Genomic DNA, 22,860 nt, shown 5'->3' on the forward strand with positions numbered 1-22,860 from the left:
CAGGTTCAAGCAGTCCTCTCACCTCAGCCTCCTGAGTAGCTGGGACCACAGGAATGTGTAACTACTCCCAGCTAATTAAAAAAAAAAAGACTTGTAGAGATAAGGTCTCCCTAATAGTTGCCCAGCTTGGTCTTGAACTCCTGGCCTCAAGTGATCCTTCCACTTTGGCCTCCCAAGTGCTGGGATTAGAGGCAGGATATACCACACCCAGCTGATATAATTTCTTTTAATTCTCTTCATAAACCACTGCTAATCCAGTGGCAGTGAGATCATTTTAAATTTTTCTCTATTAAAACGTGTTGCAAAGAACATGAATATATGTGGAGATTTCTCAGGGGTCGACACCTAGAAGCAGAACTCTTGGGTTGGTCATGGGCATGAACACCTTCAGCTGCACTAGGGATTGCCAAATTCCTCCCCAAAATGGTTGTGTCATCTGGGGATTTTTGATACACACATTTATAAGATAACAGTTCTCCAGTGGTCCTGGACAAAAATGCCTGCCATTTTTCAAAAAGCAGAAAGCTCTGAGGTGAGTGCCTCATCTTCCTATTAAAAGTGTCAAGGTTCCAAGGACATAGGAAAGCAGGGCTCCTAGGGTGCTGGGCTGACAGGGAGGAGATGAGTACACTTGGCATTTCTCTTACTGCTGCAGTTCCCTGCTCCATATTTATTAGTGCCATTCAGTTAGGGCTATCAAAATGTTGCTGCAAACATTAATTAGCTAGATATCAGGTTTGCCAGAGAGAGAGAGATTTCACTTGTTAGGTTGATTTTCTGGACAGACTGAAGCAAAGAGAAATCAAGAGAACAAATTTAAGAGGAAAAAATTAGGTGCTACAGATGGCAATTGCTGTGCTGTGGTTTGAATGTTTGTGTCCCCTACAAAAATTCATGTTGAAACTTAATCTTCAATGCAACAGTATTAAGAGGTGGAGGAGGTGATTAGGTCATGAGGGCTCTGCCCTCATGAACGGGACTGGTGCCTTGTGAAACAGTTGGAGGGAACTAGCTAGGTTCTTTTGCCCTTCCATCCCTCCCTCTATGTGAGAACACAGCTTTTGTCTGCTCTGGAGGACACAGTAACAAGGCACCATCTTGGAAGCAGAGACTAAGCTCTCAACAGACACTGAACCTGCCAGTGCCTTGATTTTGGACTTCCAGCCTCTAGACTATGACAGATAAATTTCTATTATTTACTATCCAGTCTGTGGTATTTTGTTTTAGCAGCACAAATAGACAAAGACATGCTACTAGACCTGGAGGGAAGATTAGAAAATAAATCTTGAAGGATAGGTAGGACTTAGGTGGAGAAGAGAGATAAAGCCATTCCAAAATGGAAGAATGGCCAGAGGCAAGAATAAGCTTGTGTGCTCACTTTCCTGGCTAGAATGTGAAGGGAGTTATTGGGAACTTAGATTGAAGGTGATATGCCTGATGATGGAAAGCATGGAATTCCCATCAGGACTTTGCATTTCAGAAGTAGGAAAAAAGCAAGAGGGAGAGAGAAGGCTGGAGAGTGAGGATGAGAGAGAGGCTACAGGGGAAGAAAGTGGAGAAGAAGTCAGGGAAGAGAAATGATGTTGGCAGAAGGGGAGGAACATTATAAAACCCTCTGGGGGCGAGGCAGGCTTATTGGTCCAGACAAATCCTCCACCCACCAAATTCCCCATGCTTATGTATTTTTGCAGACTCCCAGGCACAACCCCCTTATGTCTGCCATTTTATTGGCTGCTAGGTTTCCTAGTACCTGCAGTGCACCACAGTGGGCCCAGCACCCGGGCTTCTGTTGATGTAGTCCCTGACAGTTCTCACAAACTGGATCAGAGACTGGGTGGTTTCTGGGACTCCATGGTCTGGCCACACCGTATAGTGAAAGTGGCGGATGAGTCTGCGTGCATCAAGCTGTTCCTCCTGTAAGAGCAAAGAGCAGGATAAAAGAGGAACTGTCCAATGCAAACCTTCAAACTTGACAGCTGAGCCATGGAGCAACTCCTATGGGCTGAAACTACAAGAGAAGAACCAACAAAAGTGGGGTTCACAGATCTCGTTCATCTCCCCAAGCTCGGTTGTTAAATGAAGTCAAGCAAGCTAACATACACTGCATATCTTAAACTCCCGGATGGTCCACTCAGGCAGGACGGACTCTGAGAGCATCTGCAGGATGAGGTCCCCATAGTAGAGGGAATCCTGGTCCGCTGGCCAGTAATGGTCACACTTTACCTAGAACAGGACAGACAGAAAAAACATGAGTCCGGAAAAGTGACTCCTTGGTGAACCTGGGGTTTCCCTCCTCTAAATGTCTTCCAAAGTTAGGAATCTGGGATCAGCTGCTAAAGCAATTTGACCATCTACTTTATATTAACCTTCTCATGGCCAGTGCTGAAGCTGAGGTGCTGCTCCAAGTGAAGGGGAGAGCCTGTACAAGGAGCACCCCTGACTCCAACCTTTGGGTTCACTCATTTTTTAGGCCCCGTAATATATGGCTTGAGTTTTTTTTTTTCCCCCCCTCAGCATTTCAGTTCCACTAGCAGGTAAACTGTGGTTCACAATGTATTGTTCTTTCTAAAGAAAGAAATATCTAGTTGGGTAGAGGAAGGCACTGTCTTCCTGGCCCTTCTTCGTTCATATTTTTATGTCACTGTCCTAACGTGGGCCGTGTGCTAAGAGATCTTTGAGAAGTTAGAACGTTTAGCTAAGCTTGCCTTTACATGTATACAGACAAGGGGAAGAGGATTGTAAGCATATGTTTACTGAGCGCAGATACTAGGCACTTTATACGTAATCTCTCTTTTAATCCTCAATCTTTTAATCCTCAAAATAACCATATAAAGTAGAGGATGATAAGTGCATTACAAGGGGGTTTGGTTGATTTGTCTGGATTATTATTTTACTTTGTGTCTGCCAACACAGTCTACAAGTCACTTCTCCTTTCCTGGGATGAGGGGCAGGTCCAGTGACTCTGGCAGGGTCTCTCCTCCAGCCATACACTGAAGAATGGAGTAGCCAAGTGGCCAGGTAATTTTTGGTGTAATGGGCACTGCCGATAATCCCAGTCATCAAATGGAAACAGCTTTGACTGGAACTTCAGACCCAGAATCAGAATCAGGCATCACTTGGGTTTACTATTAGAGTCTTTTGAACAGAGTGGTATAAGTCACTAACAATGCTCTCACATGATCCCTACTTTGTTTTGTGGGGTTTCACTTTGATGATGGGGCAGAATTCTATCCAGGTGGCAGAAAGCAAAGCTTGATGTCAGGAAGGCTGTTTACTCACTCGGCCCTTCTCAACACACTGGGTCACCATGACGATGTTGTGAACGTTTTGTTCCCACACCATTTTCCAGAAGTCATCCTTGGTGCCAGGAAGCGGTCCCTGAGTGACAATGTATTCTCTTCTGAAGTTGTTGCCCTGCAATGAATTTTACAATATGGAGAGTCAGAAACAATGGGCCTCTTCAGAACTATAAACAAAGAGTTCTTCAGATTAGATGATAGGGAGGTCTCTGCCAAGTCTCTGACTTCAGAAAAAGATACTAACACAAGTGTCAATGCTTGGGAGCAGGAAGGACAAAGGTCAGAACATTGAACTAGTGTTAAGAGCCACATTCCCTTTTACTTGCCTGGGTCTATTCTGAAAGCAAATGGGGGACTTAGGCAATGATCTAGAAAACACTTCACCCTCAATTATATGTGTGTGTTGGGGGGTATTTGTGTAGACTGTTGGAGGGACTGTAATCAGGCTCTTTCCCTATTTAATGTAGAAGAGTGTTAGTCATTTTGGATAATCAATGTCAGAATCATCTGGTAAGATATATCATCCACAGGAAGCATCACAGAAGAGAAACTGTTGACTGAGCATCTACCATCCAATGTGTCGCAGGTCAGGACTTATTTAATCCAAACCATAGTCCAAGAGCGGGATATTTTCATCTACTCCTTCTGCACTCCAGCAATGACAGCAATTCCTTGTCAATTCTAGTCGAAGCTCTTTCTCTTGCCTTTCCTCAGGGTCTCCACATTATGTCACCTCTGCCATCGCCACCCCCGCCCACCCAAACACTGCCTCTCATCTAACCAATCCTTACTTATCCTCAGCATGGTGCCTGCTTGGCTGAGCCTTCTTTTATCTTTCTCTCTGCTGGGGGATATTCTCCAAGATGCCCCATGGCTATCTCTAGCCTCTCGCTACTGAGTGCCGTTCTCAGACCAGCAGCACTGAAATCACCAAGAGGCTTGTCAGAAATGCAGACTCGGCCGGGCGCAGTGGCTCACCCCTGTAATCCCAGCACTTTGGGAGGCCAAGGCGGGCGGATCATGAGGTCAGGAGATTGAGACCTTCCTGGCTAACACGGTGAAACCCCGTCTCTACTAAAAATAACAAAAAAATATTAGCCAGGCGTGGTGGCAGGTGCCTGTAGTCTCAGCTACTCGGGAGGCTGAGGCAGGAGAATGGCGTGAACCCGGGAGGCGGAGCTTGCAGTGAGCAGAGATCGCGCCACTGCACTCCAGCCTGGGGGACAGAGCAAGACCATCTCAAAAAAAAAAAAGAAAAAGAAAGAAAGAAAGAAATACAGATTCCCAGGCCCTGCCTCAGTCCTGATGGATCAGAATCTGCCTTTTCACAAGATCCTCAGATGGCGCAGACATCTTTCAATGTAGGAGAGGCACTGCTGTGGCAGGTTTCCCATGCCATTGCCTTTTCTTGCCTCAACTCTTCTGAGGGTTCCTTTAGGGTCAGGATTCCATCTTATCCCATGCCTGTAAACAGCTCAGTTAGCACTTAATTTCTAAGTGTTTATTGGGTGAATGGATGGTTGCTTGAGGTAAATATTATTATCCTCAGTTTTTGGAAAAGAAAATGGAGGCCCAAAAAGGTGACATAATGTGCCCAAGGTCACAGAATCAACAAGGGGCAGAAGTGGGATTCAAACCTAGATTTGTTTGACCTGAAAGCTTTTTCCACAGCAGTATGCCATAGGAAGGTGGCAAGATGCTAACCAAAACGAGAGCCCAAAGATTTGATATAACCTTTGAGTTGTGTCTGTGGTTGTGAAGATTCCAGATAACATGGGATCAGCTTCTCTAGCTAGGCAGCTTTAGCAGGGGAGGTCCATCTTCCTTAGGAAGCTCTCATCTTGGTTAAGGACTGCAGAGAGTAGATGATCTATGAAAATGCATCTTGGGCTCATAATTTCATTTGACTATAGCCATTGTGAAAAATGTGGCGTAGCAGGAACTGAATTGGATACCCCATTTTTTTTATGGCATTCAGACATGCTCTTTTGAAATCTACAGGTGTTTCCAGACCTAAGAATAACGGGAACATGGAGGAGTGGCATCTCCAGTGTAGCCACCCACCAAAGCCTCATCCTGAACACTATGGCCTAGTGGGTCACTTACAGGGATGTAGCTGGCATTGATGTAGTCAGAGCAAGGATCATCATCTACATTGGAGAGCTTCACTCGCGTGGCATCATCTGGAAGGAGAGATTTGCTGCTGAGTCTTGGAGTGACTTTTCTACAGTTTATGTGATGTGTGTGATGTGCCTTAGCTCTGATCCCCACAACAGCCACAGATGGGAAGTGATCTTATCTCCATTTTGCAGGTGAGGCTCAGGCAGGATAACTAACTTGCCCCACATTGCATAGGTGGCCTATAACCAGTCAGACACAGGAGACAACATGAAGCCCCATCTGTGCTTCCCTTTCTAACATTACCACATTTGCCTGATGGAGTGGCCAGCTCCCTTTCACTGCTGGAATGAATACAATCCAGAAAACCTACCTTCTATTGCTTTACCTAATGGGGTAAGGAAATTTAAGTAGAAATTGCTAACCGAAGACTTTGCTAAGCAAACCCAGGTCTGCTTGATGTCAGAGCCCTTGCTGTTAACCCCATTTACTGCTTAGCCTCCAAAGAGAAGCAGTAGCATCACAAGGGGAAATGTCAACAGCATAAGAGGACTTTCATAATCAGAATTTAAACTGGCTATTATCCCTCTGGAGGGAAGTGCAGGAATATACAAGCTGTTTCTTATTAAAGGCATTCAGAGCTTGAGATTGTCCATATCAAGCTATATTATGTTTCTTTAGCCTCATTTCAGTGTTGGAGAAAAATGCAGAAATGGCTAGAGGAAGACAGTATTACAAATTTTGACACAAAACTTACAGGGCAATATATTGTTGTATCGATTTTTCCCTCTATTCTCCGGCAAGAGTGCAATGTCACATGACTGGTTTCGGCCCACGTCTTTTAACTCCTGTTAGGTCAAATATGAGTTTGTAAGTGGAGAATATGAAATAGAATAAAGCAAATCATACAGTCCTGGAGATACATAATAACATGAAAATATATACACTAGCTATTGTTTATGAATGCCTAGTACTCAACATGCATTAGCCCTGATCCCCACAACAGCCCCACAAGGGAGGTGTTGTTCTCACTATTTTACAGGTGAGGCTCAGACAGGATAACTGATGTGCCCCAGGTCACCCAAGTGGCAAACCTGAGAATCAATTCCAAAAGCTACGTGCTTTTTGCGAAACCACGGCATCTTCCAGCCAAGCAAATGGCCAGGCTGAATATCTGACAGCATTAGGTCTGCATTTGAGATTTGTTAATTCTTCCTTACTATCTGATCCAGGTAGCCCTTGGTTTGCTGTGTTATTCTGGAGCTCAAGCTGGCCTCTAAGATTAGATGGTATATTCTATTCAGGGCATAGTTTAGGCATATAAGAGTGCTCAGCTGAGATTCTAAGCAGCCTCCTAACTTCTGAGCTCAATCAGCCTATGATGACACAGTAAACATTAGGAAGGAAATTCTGCTAAGAACTAGGGATGCTGAAGCTTCATTCTGCCTGAGTTGTACCTCGTATTCCTTGGATAGAAGGTAGTTGGAGTCAGCCTGTAGCTTCATGAAATGCCCTTCAAACTGATTTATTTTTATTGGACTGTAATTAAAAATGAAACAAAAAAAAGAGTTACTGCAGAAAAGGGAAAGTGCCATAACTATTCTGACTCATATTTCAAAGGCAGATAATATAGTAATTAATGTGTTCTCTCTCTTACCAAGAAGTTTTCCGGTTACTGTGAAGAGAAGCCAAAAGAGGAAGACTTTGTTAGCAAATTTCACATAATACCATCTTTCAACAAATTATACGAAGGCAAATGTGATGCTTACCCTTTCTGGCCCAGGTTTAAGTGGACAGATAATGGTCGATCCCTACGAATGCTCAGACGGGCAGAGGGTCTTTCTCGACCATGGCTGAAACATAAGGGAGATAACTTTTATTCTGATTATGATACTTGGCTTGAACAAATTTTTCCATTTATGGTAAGGCTGTGGATGTTTGTGCAAATATGGATTTTTCAGTATTCATATAGATTTGCACTCAGCCAACATCTCTGAGGGAGGGAAAGGAAAGAGAATAAAGTAGATCATTCCCACCCAGAAACGGATCTCTGCAAAAACTGAAGATTTGTCTCCTGGTTTTTGGCTACAGGTTATAATCACTTCCCACATTCTCAATAAAACTTTGCTTAAAAAAAAAATCCAGTAAATTTCAGATGCCAGACACGACTTCAATAAAGAGGAACATGTGCCAAATTAAGAAAAAAATTCACTAAGAGAAGAAGGCACGACACTTGGGGCCACATGCTATTTGGTTCTTTTTGGTCCCTTCTTAAATTAGGATGGCAGATATGAACTACAAAATGGTGATGTCAACCACACTTTTCAGGATATTTCAGAAAAGCAGTTGGGCATGCAATTTGCAAACATCTCTGTCTTCATGAGGATATGAACCACACACACACAAAAATATTTCTTTCCTGTGCAAAAGGAGTCACTTCATCTTTAAATAAAGCTATAGATGGCCCCTCAGTCCTTTGGTAAGGGCTGAATTCATCAATGGGATATAAAAGAGCTGAGAAAAGTGAGTCATGGCTTTAGAGTTTGACTTGTTTTTATTGAGAAAACAGTGATAATTTAACCTGGAAAAATTAAATTATTTTCCCTAATTAGTTTTCAGCCTAAAGGGAATTTTCAGTTGCATTTTTAAAGTTGTGGGTCCAATCACCAAAAGGATCTTTGTACTTACCTCACTTTCTGTCTGCAGATCAATAAGGCAACAACAGCCACTAGCATGCCAATTAAAAACAGACCAGCACTCACACCTTCAATAGCTCCAAACAAGGGCTCTACAATAATCCAGATAGAAACAACAAATGCAGGTGGGAAAATTAGTGCTAGGGAACCAGTAAGAAAGCTATTGAAGCCATATCTCCCAAGTAATGTTATTACAAATAGAATTCAAGTGATGCCCACGATGAGGCATTTACTTTCCAAAGGCTCTGAGTATGCACCTAAGAAGAGGAAAGGCTGGCTCCCACCCTGTAGCAGTGAGGCCAGGTGTCACTGTATACTTTTGAAGTTAATGGTGCATAGCTTATAGAGGAATTTTGGACTTTGCACTTGTATATAAAGCTTGGGGCACCTAAGATAAAGGCCATAAGTTTGCCACCAAGATAATGCAATTTCATTTATATAAAACATGTTACACAGCATCTGGGGCTTTGGAAAATCCAGTGGATTGCTTGGAGCTATTTTAAGAAGTCTTATTTTTATTATCTGGTATGGTAACGCTACTGGGAGTTTATGAAGAGGTAAGAGTGGCCTCATTTTTAAAATAGCTTTATTGAAATATCATTCATATAGCATGCAACTCACCCATGTAAATTGTAGAATTCAGTGGTCTTTAGTATAGTCAAAGTTTTGCAAATGTCACCACAATCAATTTTAAAACATTTTCATCACCCTCAAAAGAAACCGCATACCTATTAGCAGTCAGTCCCATTCCTCCCTCCCTGCGATCCCTGGCAACCACTAATCTACTTTCTGTGTCTGTGGATTTGCCTATTCTGGATGTTTCATAGAAATGAAATCATAAATCTGTGATCTTTTGTGACTGGCTCCTTTCATTTAGCATAACGTTTTCAAGGTTCATCCATGTTATAGCATATACCAAGATTTCATTCCTTTTTATGGTTGAATAATCGTCCATTGTATGGATATATCACATTTTGTTTATCCATTGATGGACATTTAAATTGCTTCTACTTTTTGGCGATTATGAATAATGCTGCTATGAACATTCATGTACAAGTTTCTATGTGGACATATGTTTTCATTTCTCCTGGGTATATACTGAGGAGTGAAATTGCTGGGTCGTATGGTAACTCTAGGTTTAATATTTCTATAAACTGTTTTTCAAAGCAGTGACACCATTTTACATTCTCATAAGCAGTGTATGGAAGGTTCTGATTTCTTCATATCCTCACTAACTCTTGTTACTGTCTTTTTGATTATAGCCATGCTACTGGGTGTGAAGTGGTATCTTCTTGTGATTTTGATTTGCATTTCCCTAATGACTCATGATGTTGAGCATCTTTTCATGTGCTTATTAGTCAACTGTATATCTTCTTTGGAGACATGTCTATTCAGAGCCTTTGCCCATTTAAATATCGTGTAATTTGGCTGGGCACGTTGGCTCATACCTGTAATCCCAGCATTTTGGGAGGCTGAGGCAGGCAGATCACGAAGCCAGGAGTTCGAGACCAGCCTGGCCAACATGGTGAAACCTTGTCTCTACTAAAAATACAAAATTTAGCCGGGTGTGGTGGCGCATGCCTGTAGTCCCAGCTACTGGGGAGGCTGAGGCAGGAGAATTGCTTGAACCTGGGAGGTGGAGGTTGCATTGAGCCAAGGTGGCATCACCGCACTACAGCCTGGGTGACAGAGCAAGACTCCGTCTTGAAAAAAATATATATATATATATGGCCTGGCGTGGTGGCTTACGCCTGTAATCCCAGCACTTTGGGAGGCCGAGACAGGTGGATCACGAGGTCAGGAGATCGAGAACATCCTGGCCAACACGTGAAACCCTGTCTCTACTAAAAATACAAAAAATTAGCCGGGTGTGGTGGCGGGGGCCTGTAGTCCCTGCTACTTAGGAGGCTGAGGCAGGAGAATGGCATGAACCTGGGAGGCGGAGCTTGCAGCGAGCCGAGATCGCACCACTGCACTCCAGCCTGGGCAACACAGCGAGACTGTCTCAAAAAAAAGAAAAAAAAAGGAAAAAATATATATATATTACACTATATATATAGTGTAATTTGTGTTTTTATTATTAAATTGTGAGGTAAGAGTTCTTTATATGCTATTCAGCCCTTACCAGATATGTGATTTGGAAAATAAATATTTTCTCCCTATTCTGTAGGTTGTCCTTTTACTTTGCTGATAGTGTCCTTTGAAGCACAAGTTTTTAATTTTGATTAAATCCAGAGTATCCATTTTTTCTTTTGTAGCTTATGCTTTTGGTGTCATATCTAAAAAGCTATTTTCTAATCCAAGGTTACAAAGATTTACACCTATGTTTTCTTGTAAAAGTGTTACTGTGTTATCCCTTAAATTTAGGTCTATGAAGTGGCCCATTTTTGAAGTTGCATTTTAAGACCTTAGATTTGTTTGTTCCATGTTGCTTTTCAAGACTCATCAAATCAACACAATCATCTTTCCTTGAATGTAGTTAATATCCTTTTTTGAATATACATTTACTGTCTTCCTGTACTGGACTACATGCAATTTTTGTCATGTAACAATATTTCAAAAAGGAAAGAATTGTGTTTACAAAGTCCCTACATTAAATTATAAGTAAAGACATCTAAATCCTCTTAACTGTGTTCTCATCCCCCTTTGGCTTGAAATTGGGAGATTATCCCTATATTTGGCATAAATAGATTGGAATGTTTGTGAGGCTGAGTCATCATTTGTCATGCAGCACGAGAGACAGTTTTAGCTGTAAAGAACTTCCCAGACCTAGAGATCAAGCATTGCAGAACACGGGTTACAGGAAAAGGCTACGCAGACGATGGTGTTGGGAAGGAAGGTGATGAAATGATGCTATTCTCAGCCTGGTGGAAGTATTCAGAGACAGGGCAGTGCAGAGGTTGTACGCTTGGGCAGAAAGTGCCAGAATTTCAGCTGCACCATCTTGGGCAAATTACTTAATCTCTTGGTGCCTCATGTCCTCATCTTTAAAATGGGGATGATAATAGCATCTACCTCAAAAGACTGTCATGAGAATTGGACAAGTTATCTGATGTAAAATGCTTAAAACTGTCTCCATAGAGAAGGTGAACAGTAAATACTAGCCACTATTATTACTCAGGATTTCCCTCTAACACACTAGAGAAGTCTCTTTCAGAAATTGTTATGCATAGTCTTTTATATTAATGGTTTTTAGTACTACAAAGTCAACACATAATAAGCAAAAGGAAGAAAAATCACCTGTATTTCCATTACTTTGAGAAACACATCATTAATACTTTGGTGTTTTTTTCTTTTAGTCTTTTTTTCCTGAGCATTTCTGTGTATATGCATATATACATTCTCACTTTTAACTGAAAGCGTTTTGTAGTAACTTATATTTTGGCCTGTGAAAACTCTTGATTTTAATGGTTTTCATTCACTATTTAGAAAATAATTCATTTTTAATAGAAAAAAATACTGTACTTCCACCTTCTTTTTAGATTAACCCCCTTTCAATCCATTCTTCTAGAGAAGTTGTACAATCCCTTTGATCCACATCAATTTTTGGTCACATAAAGATTAAGTTCCAAATGAAAATAAATGTTCCCCCCACCATCAGCCAATATCTCCCCATTAGAGGCTCTTGTAGGTGACATGGCAGTTGGTAGAACATGATGTAAAGGTTAGCCTTACCTGATTCAGTAGTGATGGGTAAAGAAAAAAATGTGTCTGAATAGAGGGGCTTTGTGAATTCCTTCAGGTCCTCATCAAAGAGCTGTGTAAAAGCTCGAATGCTGATTCTGAAAAAAACGATTTATTTAAATATAAATTAGTTGTTGAACACAGTAGCTGAAAACTGTGTTCAAGGAGAAATAGGGCGGGTTCCTGGTCAGTGGGTAGCAGGGTAGAATATGAGTTATGGAATCGGATAGACCTGGGTTCATGCATTCATTCATCAATTTATTCATAAATATTTATTGAGCCCCTGCCACACGCCAATCACTGTTGTTCTAGTAGCTGGGACTTTGCAAGGAACAAAACAAAGTCCCTGCCATTCCAGAGGTTACATTCTCATGGAGGAAGTCAGACAATAAACACACAAATATAATAAATCAGATGAGATGTGTGCTATGAAAAAGAAAAGAGCAGGGTAAGGAAGATGGAAAGCAATGGGAATAAAGCATGTGGGACTGCTTTATTCAGAATGGTAGTGATGAAGGCAGTGAGTGAGAAGTGTTGGATATATCAAAGGAAGAACTAAAAGATTTGCTGATGAATGTAGAGTATGGATGATTCCACATGTTCTGGCTGGGGAACAACTGGAAGAATGGAGGTGTCACCTACTAACATGAGGGAAAACTATTGAGAAGTAGACGGGGGGGTTTGGGAAGAGCCAGACAGATCAGTTGTGGAGGAAGTAATTCTGAGATGCCCATTAGAGAAGTCAAGTGGCCCAAATATCAATATTATTGTTGTTGTTATTTTAACTTACATATCTTTTGGCACTATTTTCTAAAGATCATTTTATCTAAAAATATTCTAATATCATATTTATTGTCAACAGGAAATATTTGTTAAAGCACTGCTTTATAAATTGCTGAAGTTAAAAAGAGATGTATGGTCACTAGTCTTGGAAACTTGAAAGACAAAATACAAAGGAATCAGGCAAATAGCAAAATAAGAAAGCATATATACAATGGCAAATGAGGAATGGTAGAATATGGAGGAAACAGTGTGTGTGGGCATAGGAGGTGAGGTGGCTGGAGCAGAGAGCTCAATGAAGAGACTGCTGGGATAGTCAGGCCAAGGACACAGGGCCCTGGCCAGGAACCCTGGCAATGAGAATGGAAAGAAGACTGTGAAAGGCACTGAGAGGAGGAACTAGATGGGGCCCAGACTGAAGAGAAGCAGGGGAGAATCAAGGATGGCCTAAGACTTGAGCTCATGTCACTCAAGAGAACAGTGGGATCATTGATAGAAATAAGGAGACAGGCTGGGAGCGGTGGCTCACGCCTGTAATCCCAGCACTTTGAGAGGCCAAGGCAGGCGGATCACCTGAGGTCAGGAGTTCGAGATCAGCCTGGCCAACGTGGCAAAATCCCGTCTCTACTAAAAATACAAAAATTAGCCGGGCATGGTGGCGGGCACCTGTAATCCTGGCTACTTGGGAGGCTGAGGCAGGAGAATCACTTGAACATGGGAGGTGGAGGCTGCAGTGAGTCAAGATCATGCCACTGCACTCCAGCCTGGGTGACAAAGCAGGACTCCACCTCAAAAAAAAAAAAAAAAAAAAAAAAAAAAAAAAAAAAAAAGACAGACTGGTGAAGGAGGATACGCTTTGCTTGGGATATACTCGATTTAGAGGGACAGTGAGGCATTGATTTACAACTATCCAGCTGACACTGGCATTATTCCAGTCACCTGAGCAGGAGAGTTGCTGAGGTGGCTGTCCACATGTCCATGTGGGATAGTGCCTGAAAATCAGCTGGTCCTAAATTCAATAAACAAGCAAGATGCAGCTACAAACACACAGATTTGTAACCTCTGCTTGAATGAGAAGCCTGTGATCCCTATCATAGGACCTAAGTTTCATGCTCTCTGCATAAGTCAGCCCAGTCTGGAGAGCTGCACTCAATTTCTGGGGGCATATTTTAGGATGAATTAGAGATCATTTGAGTGACTGACCTGAACAATGATAGAGAAGACTTCAAGGGACATAATATAGTTAGCTTCAGATTTAAGGAAGACTGCCATGTAGAAGAGGAAAACAACATGATTATTTTTCTTCTTGAAGGAAGAATTAGGCTCTGTAGGCTGAATTTATAAGGAAGGAGGAGTTTACGAACATTAAGCTGTTTTCTAACATTAGAATATGAGCTGCCTCCTAGGTTGAGAGCTCCCAGTCACTGGGGGTTGGAAGATGGGAGTGGGATTCTAGTAGAGGCTGGAGGAGAAGCAGTCCCAGGGAGGCTGGAGGAGAAGCAGTCCCAGGGAAGCTGGAGGAGGGCATTGCTGCTCTAAGTTAAAGATTGGCTTGGGTGACTTCTTAAGTCCCTCCTATTGTGAAGATTCTCTAATTGAACTGATGGAGTATTAGGCTTGGTTTATGTGGGAAAACTTTTGCTAGTGTTAATTTCAATTCTATGAAAGTGATGAGAAGTACTCCTTTTTTTTTGTTTTTGTTTTTTTTAAATCTATATTTCTTGAACCCAAAGGTATCTGGGCATGTCCTGTGATAATGCTGAAGCGGTACTAGGCCAGGGCAAATTGTTCTGACCCTGCTCCCCCTTCTTCTAACTTATGCCCAGATCCGAGTGTAATCCTGTAAAATGAACATCAAGATGATATTGATAAATCACATCTTTAACTTCCATCTCCAAAAGATCCATTCCAAGTCAAAAGGTGTTCTTCCAGGAATAACAGCCTGTTAATGGAAGTATATTGAGAAAGGTCCACAAAGGGAAACAAGCAGTCACCACACATTAAAGGGGAAGGTGAGGAGTTGGTGTGTTTTGCTAATGTTGGAAGGCAGCTATGCTAACCACTATAACACCAATGCCTTGGCAAATATGTTGCTAATTTATTATACATTTGGAAATTCAGTGTCTCTCTGATAAGAGTTTCTTATTTATAAGTGTGGAAAGACTTTTTTTCCTTTTCTTTCTTTTCTTTTCTTTCTTTCTTTCTTTTTTTTTTTTTTTTTGAGACAGGGTCTTGCTCTGTCACCAGGTTGGAATGCACACTGCAACCTCCACCTCCCGAGCTCAAGTGATCCTCCAACCCCAGCCGCCTGAGTAGCTGGGATTACAAGTGCACACTACCATGGCCAGCTAATTTTTGTATTTTTATTACAGATGGGGTTTTGCCATGTTGCCCAGGCTAGTCTTGAACTCCTGGGCTCAAGCTATCTGCCTGTCTTGGCCTCCCAAAGTGCTGGGATTACAAGTGTGAGCCATCGCGCCCAGCCATAAGGACTTTTTCAAACATGTTTCTGTTTGATCATGTTCAACCTCTCCAATATAATAAAGAAGTTTATTATATTACTTCAGAGGTTTGGAACCTGAAGCTAGGAGAGAGTCCATGTCTTCTGGAAGATCACACAGAAAGATATGAATGAAAACTGAACTTCATATTTCTGGCTCCTAGTGCAGATCTCTTTTCTTATTTCCTCATGGCTTAATTTTTGGTTAAAAGCAATGACTTCTGGCTGGGCACAGTGGCTCATGCCTGTAATTCCAGCAATTTGGGAGGCCAAGGCAGGCAGATCACATGAGACCAAGAATTTGAGGCCAGCCTGGCCAACACGGTGAAACCCCATCTCTATTAAAAATACAAAAATTAGCCAGGCCCGTGGTGATGCGTGCCTGTAGTCCCAGCTACTTGGGAGGCTGAGGCATGAGAATCGCTTGAATCTAAAAAGTGGAGGTTGCAGTGAGCTGAGATCACATCACTGCACTCCAGCCTGGGCAACACAGCAAGACTCTCTCTCACACAGACACACAGACACACACACACACACACACACACACACACACACACACACACACACGCCATGACTTTTGTAGGAAGGATGAAAAAAGCCTGGGCTAGGAACAAGAGGATCTGAAGTCTAGTTCTCACTTTTACTCCATTGCTGGCTACTTGAATGGTCCCTAAAGTTCTTTATGACTCATCTGTAAAATAAAAGCATTGGCTATAACAACCTTGACATGGTCTGCTCTGAAATCACAAGTGTAAACACAAAGTACTGAATGGATGCAGATAAAAAGGACCTTTAGGAAGGAGATAATTACCTAGTATAGGTTCAGCTTAAAATTAATGGGTTATCAGGCACTCTTCCCTTAAAACTTTTCCAAAAATGAATATCGCAACTACTTTCCCCAGCCCAGCACTTAGCACCCACCCACAGTCCTCTCTCATCCTATCATCCCAGTCTACTCCTTTTTATTCACCCTCTGTTTGAAACTGGACTGTTTGTTCTTCTCTAAACAATTTGTGTATTTAAACCTCCACACTTTGACTCCCACTATTCCTTCCACATTGAATCTCCTTCTGTCCCTATCTGGGTATTTCTAAATCCTTTCCTATGTTTTAATTCCTGTGTTTTAATACATCCTTTGAGAAGCCTTCTGAACCTTCACAGAATTTATTTTCCTTTATTCCTTATGTCCTTCAACATTTCTGCCTCTATTTTGCAGATGTGGCTTCTTTCTGTCTCCACATTGTAAGCTTCTTGAAGGCAGTGGCTCCACCTTATTTATCTATCACCCAACAACACGTATTGCCAGATAAGGCAATAAAATGTGCTGAATATATTATAGAAAGATAATTATGAATATGACACAATAACAAGACACTATTTTTAATGAACAAATATCTGATAGAATTTTTTCCACTTTAAATGTGTCCAGAATCAGAATTCTATAGCAGAAAGTTAGAGATCATGTGGTTCAGTTTCCTTCCTTTGAAGAAAACGAGGTCAGGAGAAGCTGACCACCTTACTATGGTCACACTGCTCTTCTATTTAGAATAAAAACAAAACCAGACCAGCACTTTCCTAACCTTCCAACTCTCTCTCACCATAATGATCTGCCCTTTCTCTTTCCATATGGAACAATGGAATAAAACATATGAATCATAGGAACCCAACAATGAATGAAACACATTATATCTGTTGACATAATAAACTTGCGTATCAGCTAAACCTAGCATTTCCCATTTCTCAATCCTAATTATTCTTTTTCCGTGCTATTTCCTGTCCACCTATTCACTTTGGAAAAAAGGATGCCTAACGACAAGGAGGGTCACTGTGGTAATGACTGTCTTGAGACAGGCAGAATTCTGACTGGACTGAGTTCAGCAGCCACCACGCAAGAGGCTGATTTGCATGTGGTTCTCTGATGTGCTTTGGGAGACGACACCTCCTCTCATCAAGCATTATCTGTCTGGCATGCTTTTAACAGGACTGAAGTAAACATATATATTGGAGAAATATAGGAAAGGTGTGTTCTGAAAAACAAATATGTACACAGAGATGATGAAGCCATAACACGAATGTGTTACATCCTTAGAGCATCTTGGCTCATTCCCGTATTTGTTCATAAACATTTCACAAGCACATCTTTTGTGCCAGGAACTTGCCATATTGTTTTGTAACCAATGACACATCTGTCTCCCCTGTTGGACTGTGAGTTCTTGCAGTCTAGTAAAGAGGGCAGGTAATTCGATAAAGGGTTAAAAGCCACTGTAAATGTAGGATTAGAGGAATGTAGGCAGACGGTGATGGGGACGTGGACATGGGGCTGATGGAGCACCCAACTGCCCAGCTGTGGGCTGACAGGATAGTGTGGGTGGTTGAGGGTTGAGCTGGCTTTTGAAGTGTACAGAGAATTCGCCAGCCAGATAAGAGCGGAAAGCATCTGAGAGTGAAAAGATTATGCAAAGGCTCAGGCGTATAAAAGAACCATGTCACATTCAGGAACTCTGAGGAGTGAGGAGTAGCAAGAGAGCAGTGGGTACTTGGAGCAAATATGATTGGAGACAAGGCTGGTGAGGCAGGCGGGAGAAAGCAGGGCTCAGTGTGCCCTGTACTGGAATCTGCTCTTGCTCTGGTAAGTGAATGGGAACTATGGGAAAACCTTAATTTAGAAGGGACATGACTAGGTTTGATCTGTCACATACTCAGGACTACTACTTAGGACAACCTTATGGAGCTTTGCAGGTGAGGAAGATGAGGATTAGAGAATTGAAATGCTGCTTACACAGTTAAAAAGTGGCAGAGCTGGAACTCAAATGCAGGGGCTCTTCCAAAGACCTCCGCAGTTACTATGGGTGCTGGGAGATTGGTGGGCTCTGGTCCAGACACAAATTTTTTATAGCTTCTTACTCTCTTTGAAATTTAGTAATGAGTTATCTTCACCCCTCCCCTTTCCATAAGTAAACAAACTAAATCAGCTTCAGTTTTCCAACTCAAAAAGAAAATAGCCCTTAGGTGACTTTTGCTCGAGTTTCCTTGAGCCCAGGTAACCAAGGAGCTGAGGAATCTCTTGAATCTTTTTTTTTTTTTATTTTTTATTTTTTAGATGGAGTCTTGCTCTGTCGCCCAGGCTGGAGTACAGTGGCATGATCTCAGCTTACTGCAACCTCCACCTCTAGGGTTCAAGCAATTCTCCTGCCTCAGCTTCCCAAGTAGCTGGGATTACAGGCGTGCACCACCATGCCTGGCCAACTTTTGTGTTTTTAGTAGAGACGGAGTTTTACCATGTTGGCCAGGCTAGTCTTGAACTCCTGACCTCAAGTGATTCGCCCACCTCGGCCTCCCAAAGTGCTGGGATTACAGGCGTGAGCCTCCACGCCCAGCCGCATCTCTTGATTCTTACAGGAACTGATAAATCCTGGTTTTCTGATCTTTCATGTTTCTCCCTTGTTCTTCTGAAATCTTGTTTCCTTTAGGTAGGCTCGTATGGTCTCTTTTTGAAGTAAGTATGACTAAAAAGTTTGTGTTTGTTTAATCTGGAGGTGCTGACCTTGCCCGGGAGGTAACAGTAAGTGTCTGGTGAGTCCTGGGTAAAGGTAGCTTTACAGAGTTCCTGCCAAAAATGAGTGCTTTGTTTTAGGAAAAACATCTGTCTGACTTTTTTGATGTGAGGGAGGGGCTAAGAACTCTCCTGGGTGTAACGCTACGTCATAGTCTCCTTTTGGAAGTGGCAGGAGAGTTTTTTTTTCTACTGAGACCTAGGAGTGATACTTCAAATATGTGAGAACCAATAAGACCTCAGCATCAACAAAGCAGAATGAACACTGGCCCATGGAAAACCTAATTTACTGCCATATTGGTTAGGTATCAGCTCTTCCAACACCCAACAGAGAAGGTACAACCTCTGCAGAAGTAATAATGTTGGATGTCAGTAGCTCTATATCCAAGACGGTAGCCTAGGTTCCCTTTCTCTTGAGGATGCTGATTGGGATGCTATATACTTCTGCTTGTACCTGCTTTCTGAAAACACAGTGCAGAACAAGAGCACTGCCAATTCCTAGGGCAGAAGGGCCTAGTGACTGCAGTGATGTTTCCTGGAGCCAAAGCCAGACAGCTGCTCCTTTTCATTAGTCATCTCCATGGGGAAAAAAGGGTGTTCCCATTCATTCAGGGGCCTTTGCCTTCCAGAGTTCTGTCTGGAGCAAAGAGCGCTTCCATCTTTAGATGCCTTAGAAGGTAAATAAGTGAGTATAATTTCAGTTCACACTATAAATAGAAGATATAACTTCATATTGTTTTTGGATCTCCCTAAACTCAGTCATTTTATTTGGAAATTTTTACAATAATGAGCAAAGTAAAGTATTGGACTCATATTTAAAAAGTTGTAGAAGGGCCAGGCGTGGTGGCTCACACCTGTAATCCCAGCACTTTGGGAGGCCAAGGCAGGCGGATCACTTGAGGCCAGGAGGTGGAGACCAGCCTGGCCAACATGGTGAAACCCCATCTCTACTAAAAATACAAAAATTAGCCAGGTATGGTGGCGTGCACTTGTAATCCCAGCCACCTGGGAGGCTGAGGCAAGAGAATCGCTTGAACCAGTGAGGCAGAGGTTGCAGTGAGCTGAGATGGCACCACTGCACTCCAGTCTGGGCAACAGAGTAAGACTCTGTCTCAAAAAAAAAAAAATAAATAAAAGTTGTAGAAGAAAGAACAATCTATTAAGAACCTTCAGTTCTTCCCTTAATGAACTGGAGCTTTTGCATAGTGCTAAAGTCCCTTTTGACACATTACCTGCAAGTGGAGGCAGGAATCCAACGTTTATAAATTACCCAGTAAAATGCACAGTACTCTTGTAACGTAGGTTATTAATCTATGGAAGCTCGCATGCATCAGATGCTCAGACAGCTGAGTGCCTAGTAATGTAGCATGTCCCTTCTAGCAAAACAGTGGTAATACATCTAACCTGTAGGCAGTGTGTGGCTTCAGTGGTCCATCACAGAATTTTTGCTGAGTGGGATCGCATTTTCCACCTAGGCTCTCCATCTCTGCTCCAAGCTTAATGTTAAAACTCTTGGAGTTGCTGTTAGGATTTTCGGCACATTTGCTGGCAAAATAATTAGTCTGATACACCCGAATGGAGGCGTTGTGCCTGTACTCCAGGTAGGAAGGGAGAGGGTGCTGCTGTTCTGGCTTCAGCTCATCACTGCCTGGAGGAGAAAACCCACAGTTAAGGACTGCCTTTCTTGTGACTTAGGTGATTTCAGTGATTTTAAATTAGGTTTCTAAGGCTGCCTCCACATCCACCATCTCTGGCCATTTCCAAAGTACAGATTCTGCAATCTCAAAGAACGATGTGAAATTCTCCCAATAAAGTTAACTTTAATTCACTTTTTCCAAAATACATAAATAGTGTGTATATAAAATACACACACACACACACACACACACACACACACACACACACACAGAGCATCATTTTCCTAGGAAATAAAATGAGGGTAGCTCATTGCATTAAATGATAGCATGTCTCACAACTCCAGAGTGTTGGACAACTCCCATTGTGAGTGAACCCACTTGATAAACTATCTTGCCAATAACCATTGTAGTTGAGCTAATAAGGAAACCCCTATGACCTGGGAAATAGGAAAAAGATAAGAGAAATCATGTCCTAGGCCAGAGCAGTCATCCCACAAGGCGTGCTCCACATGTCATGCCCAGTTTGATTATTGCTCTGCATGTGGATCTGTTATCTTGAGTACAGTTTAATCCCCATCCAAATTTGGCCCCTTACTCAGAGCACTTCCCAGAACTCTTCCCCTGTCCACCCAGCCTGCTGTGTGTTTTGGCACTGCAAACCAGTTTTGATGTTGGCTGGAGAAAAGCGTAAGTAGAAAGATAAATACTATAGAGATCAGATACTATTTACAATGAGCTTCAAGAAGTGGTGCAGTGAGGGTTTATCATAGCATCCTGGATTCTTGTTTAATAAAATTTGCTCATAAGTGGGTCTTAGAAATATTTTGTTGGCAGTAGTTAAAAAGAAATGTTGTCTTTAGCATGAGTGTGTACACTATAAATGGCGTTTATATGAGATGGATTGTTATCTTAGCTAACCTGGAAATCACAGCCCATCTCCATGGACATCAATAATGGGAAGGCTGTCTGGCTGGGGAACACAAGGCTACTTTCTGGGGTGTGACTTTTTTGGTTACTGTCTCATATTCATGTAGCAAAACACTGTCTTCATTGCAGTCTAATTAAGTCTAAAGTCTTTCCACAGTTCACTAATTTATCTTCAATTATGTGGTGTGAGGAAATCTGGGACACACCACTGACCCTTGAAATTATTTAATTAATTGTGCATAACCAGATTTAGTACAATTAAATAAACTGTGAAAGCACATAGACTGTTAGATACTGTGAGCCTAAAATACCCATTGGCCTAGAAACTCCTCACAGTTTGTCAGGTTTCAAGTTTCCCCCTTACGCACAAATGGGTCAAAATTATCAGGGATGCTTAAGAAACTCATGCAGCACCTTAAACAGTATAAAAATATATAAGAAAGGTAAACTATATTAATGTCATTCCAGGCACAAGCATCTCTTTTGGAGAAATAACACACAAGACCTCAATGGCGAATACATATATGGACAGGTGTGCCCCAAATACAACACTCTTACAGGTGGTTTGACAAATGCTGATATAATAAGCTTGAAAGCTCATACTGAGTGGTTGTATGTGATGTTGTGATAACTATTCCCTAGACTTTGTTCTTATCTGTAGGAATTAGGTAGATATTGAATAATTTAGGAAACTAGAGAATAAAACTATTCAAAATTCAGTGGAGAAGGGAAGAATGTTTTTCATGAACATCTTTTCCTTCTTTTAAGCTTTTGGTTATTTTTGTGACTTGGTGGGTGGTTTGCAAGCATGATCAGTTGAGGCATTTGAGACAGGGAGGGGTGAAGACAGTTGAGGCATATTAATGTTTAATGGTAGAACAAAAGAGTAGTGAACAAGACTGACCCAATAATGAAGAGGACTGAATAAGGCATTACATGCAATGCACTTCCAATAGTACACAGCACGTAGTAAGGGCTCAATAAATGATGGTTATTGTTATTATCGTTGTGGTTGCTATTATCATTACTCTTCTATTTAATAATTAAACCCAGAGGATAACAGGCTTTATTGCCCAAAGAGCCTTTGAGCAGCTTTTTCTTACATCTCCCTGTATCCAGCAGAGAGAGGGGTGAATGATACAAAAATTACATTTTCTACTTAAGTTTCTTAAACTTTGTCACAGAAAGATCTCCCACATGACCTCTGAGGAAGCAATTCTGTGTCTCAGAGTGGAGTTAACTCATGATAACTTACCATCAGCCTCTCTCACCACCACTGTGAAGTATTTCACAGCTCCATTGGTGTCGCTGAACCAGCTGCAGTTGACAGTAAAGTTGATGGAAGACTTGCTAATTAGCACATCCTTTTCATTCACACGAATGTGTGGGGGTGGAGGAGGGGGGCCTGGAAAAAGAGGTGGGGAAGGAACCAAGAGGGGTCACAACTCTGCTTTCACAGCATAAACAACAGTTAGTGAAATGAAGGATTCTGCTCTCCTGCATCAGACTGTGTGTGTGTGAGCGTGTGCCTGTGTTTAATGCTGTAATCAAGAAACTCTCCCCCTCTCGTGAAGGAAAACAGGCAGAGGAAGTGATTTGCCAGTGGCACATTAAACATAATGAAAGAGGTAGCTCTTCAGCAGAATTTCCTGAAGTTGTAGCTTCA

The 22,860-nt window shown here is 41.9% G+C and overlaps 1 protein-coding gene and 1 long non-coding RNA gene across 10 annotated transcripts in view; one reads left to right on the forward strand and one right to left on the reverse strand.

The window, feature by feature from the left end:
• Positions 1 to 22,860, forward strand: part of LOC107967570 (uncharacterized) — a 103,428-nt gene that overhangs the window by 64,666 nt on the left and 15,902 nt on the right. For 3 of the 6 annotated variants that reach the window (XR_010148365.1, XR_010148366.1, XR_010148367.1), the window contains one exon: positions 5,301 to 6,087. This is a non-coding gene — a long non-coding RNA (uncharacterized LOC107967570). Of the gene's footprint in view, positions 1 to 5,300; positions 6,088 to 22,860 lie in introns of those variants that run through there. The other 3 variants (XR_010148364.1, XR_010148369.1, XR_010148368.1) reach the window with 1 other exon arrangement.
• PTPRB (protein tyrosine phosphatase receptor type B) overlaps positions 1 to 22,860 on the reverse strand; it is a 117,293-nt gene that overhangs the window by 12,611 nt on the left and 81,822 nt on the right. For 2 of the 4 annotated variants that reach the window (XM_016923848.4, XM_016923849.4), the window contains 12 exons: positions 22,450 to 22,599; positions 20,035 to 20,278; positions 11,789 to 11,895; positions 8,106 to 8,205; positions 7,187 to 7,270; positions 7,075 to 7,092; positions 6,875 to 6,956; positions 6,175 to 6,265; positions 5,406 to 5,482; positions 3,280 to 3,414; positions 2,101 to 2,223; positions 1,751 to 1,914 (listed from right to left, as the gene is read on the reverse strand). In XM_016923848.4, the coding sequence (XP_016779337.4) occupies positions 1,751 to 1,914; positions 2,101 to 2,223; positions 3,280 to 3,414; positions 5,406 to 5,482; positions 6,175 to 6,265; positions 6,875 to 6,956; positions 7,075 to 7,092; positions 7,187 to 7,270; positions 8,106 to 8,205; positions 11,789 to 11,895; positions 20,035 to 20,278; positions 22,450 to 22,599 (1,375 nt within the window). Of the gene's footprint in view, positions 1 to 1,750; positions 1,915 to 2,100; positions 2,224 to 3,279; positions 3,415 to 5,405; positions 5,483 to 6,174; positions 6,266 to 6,874; positions 6,957 to 7,074; positions 7,093 to 7,186; positions 7,271 to 8,105; positions 8,206 to 11,788; positions 11,896 to 20,034; positions 20,279 to 22,449; positions 22,600 to 22,860 lie in introns of those variants that run through there. The other 2 variants (XR_010148361.1, XM_016923850.4) reach the window with 2 other exon arrangements.

The sequence above is a fragment of the Pan troglodytes genome, chromosome 10 (genome assembly GCF_028858775.2).
Source record: "Pan troglodytes isolate AG18354 chromosome 10, NHGRI_mPanTro3-v2.0_pri, whole genome shotgun sequence".
In the NCBI taxonomy this organism is placed as follows: Eukaryota; Metazoa; Chordata; class Mammalia; order Primates; family Hominidae; genus Pan; species Pan troglodytes.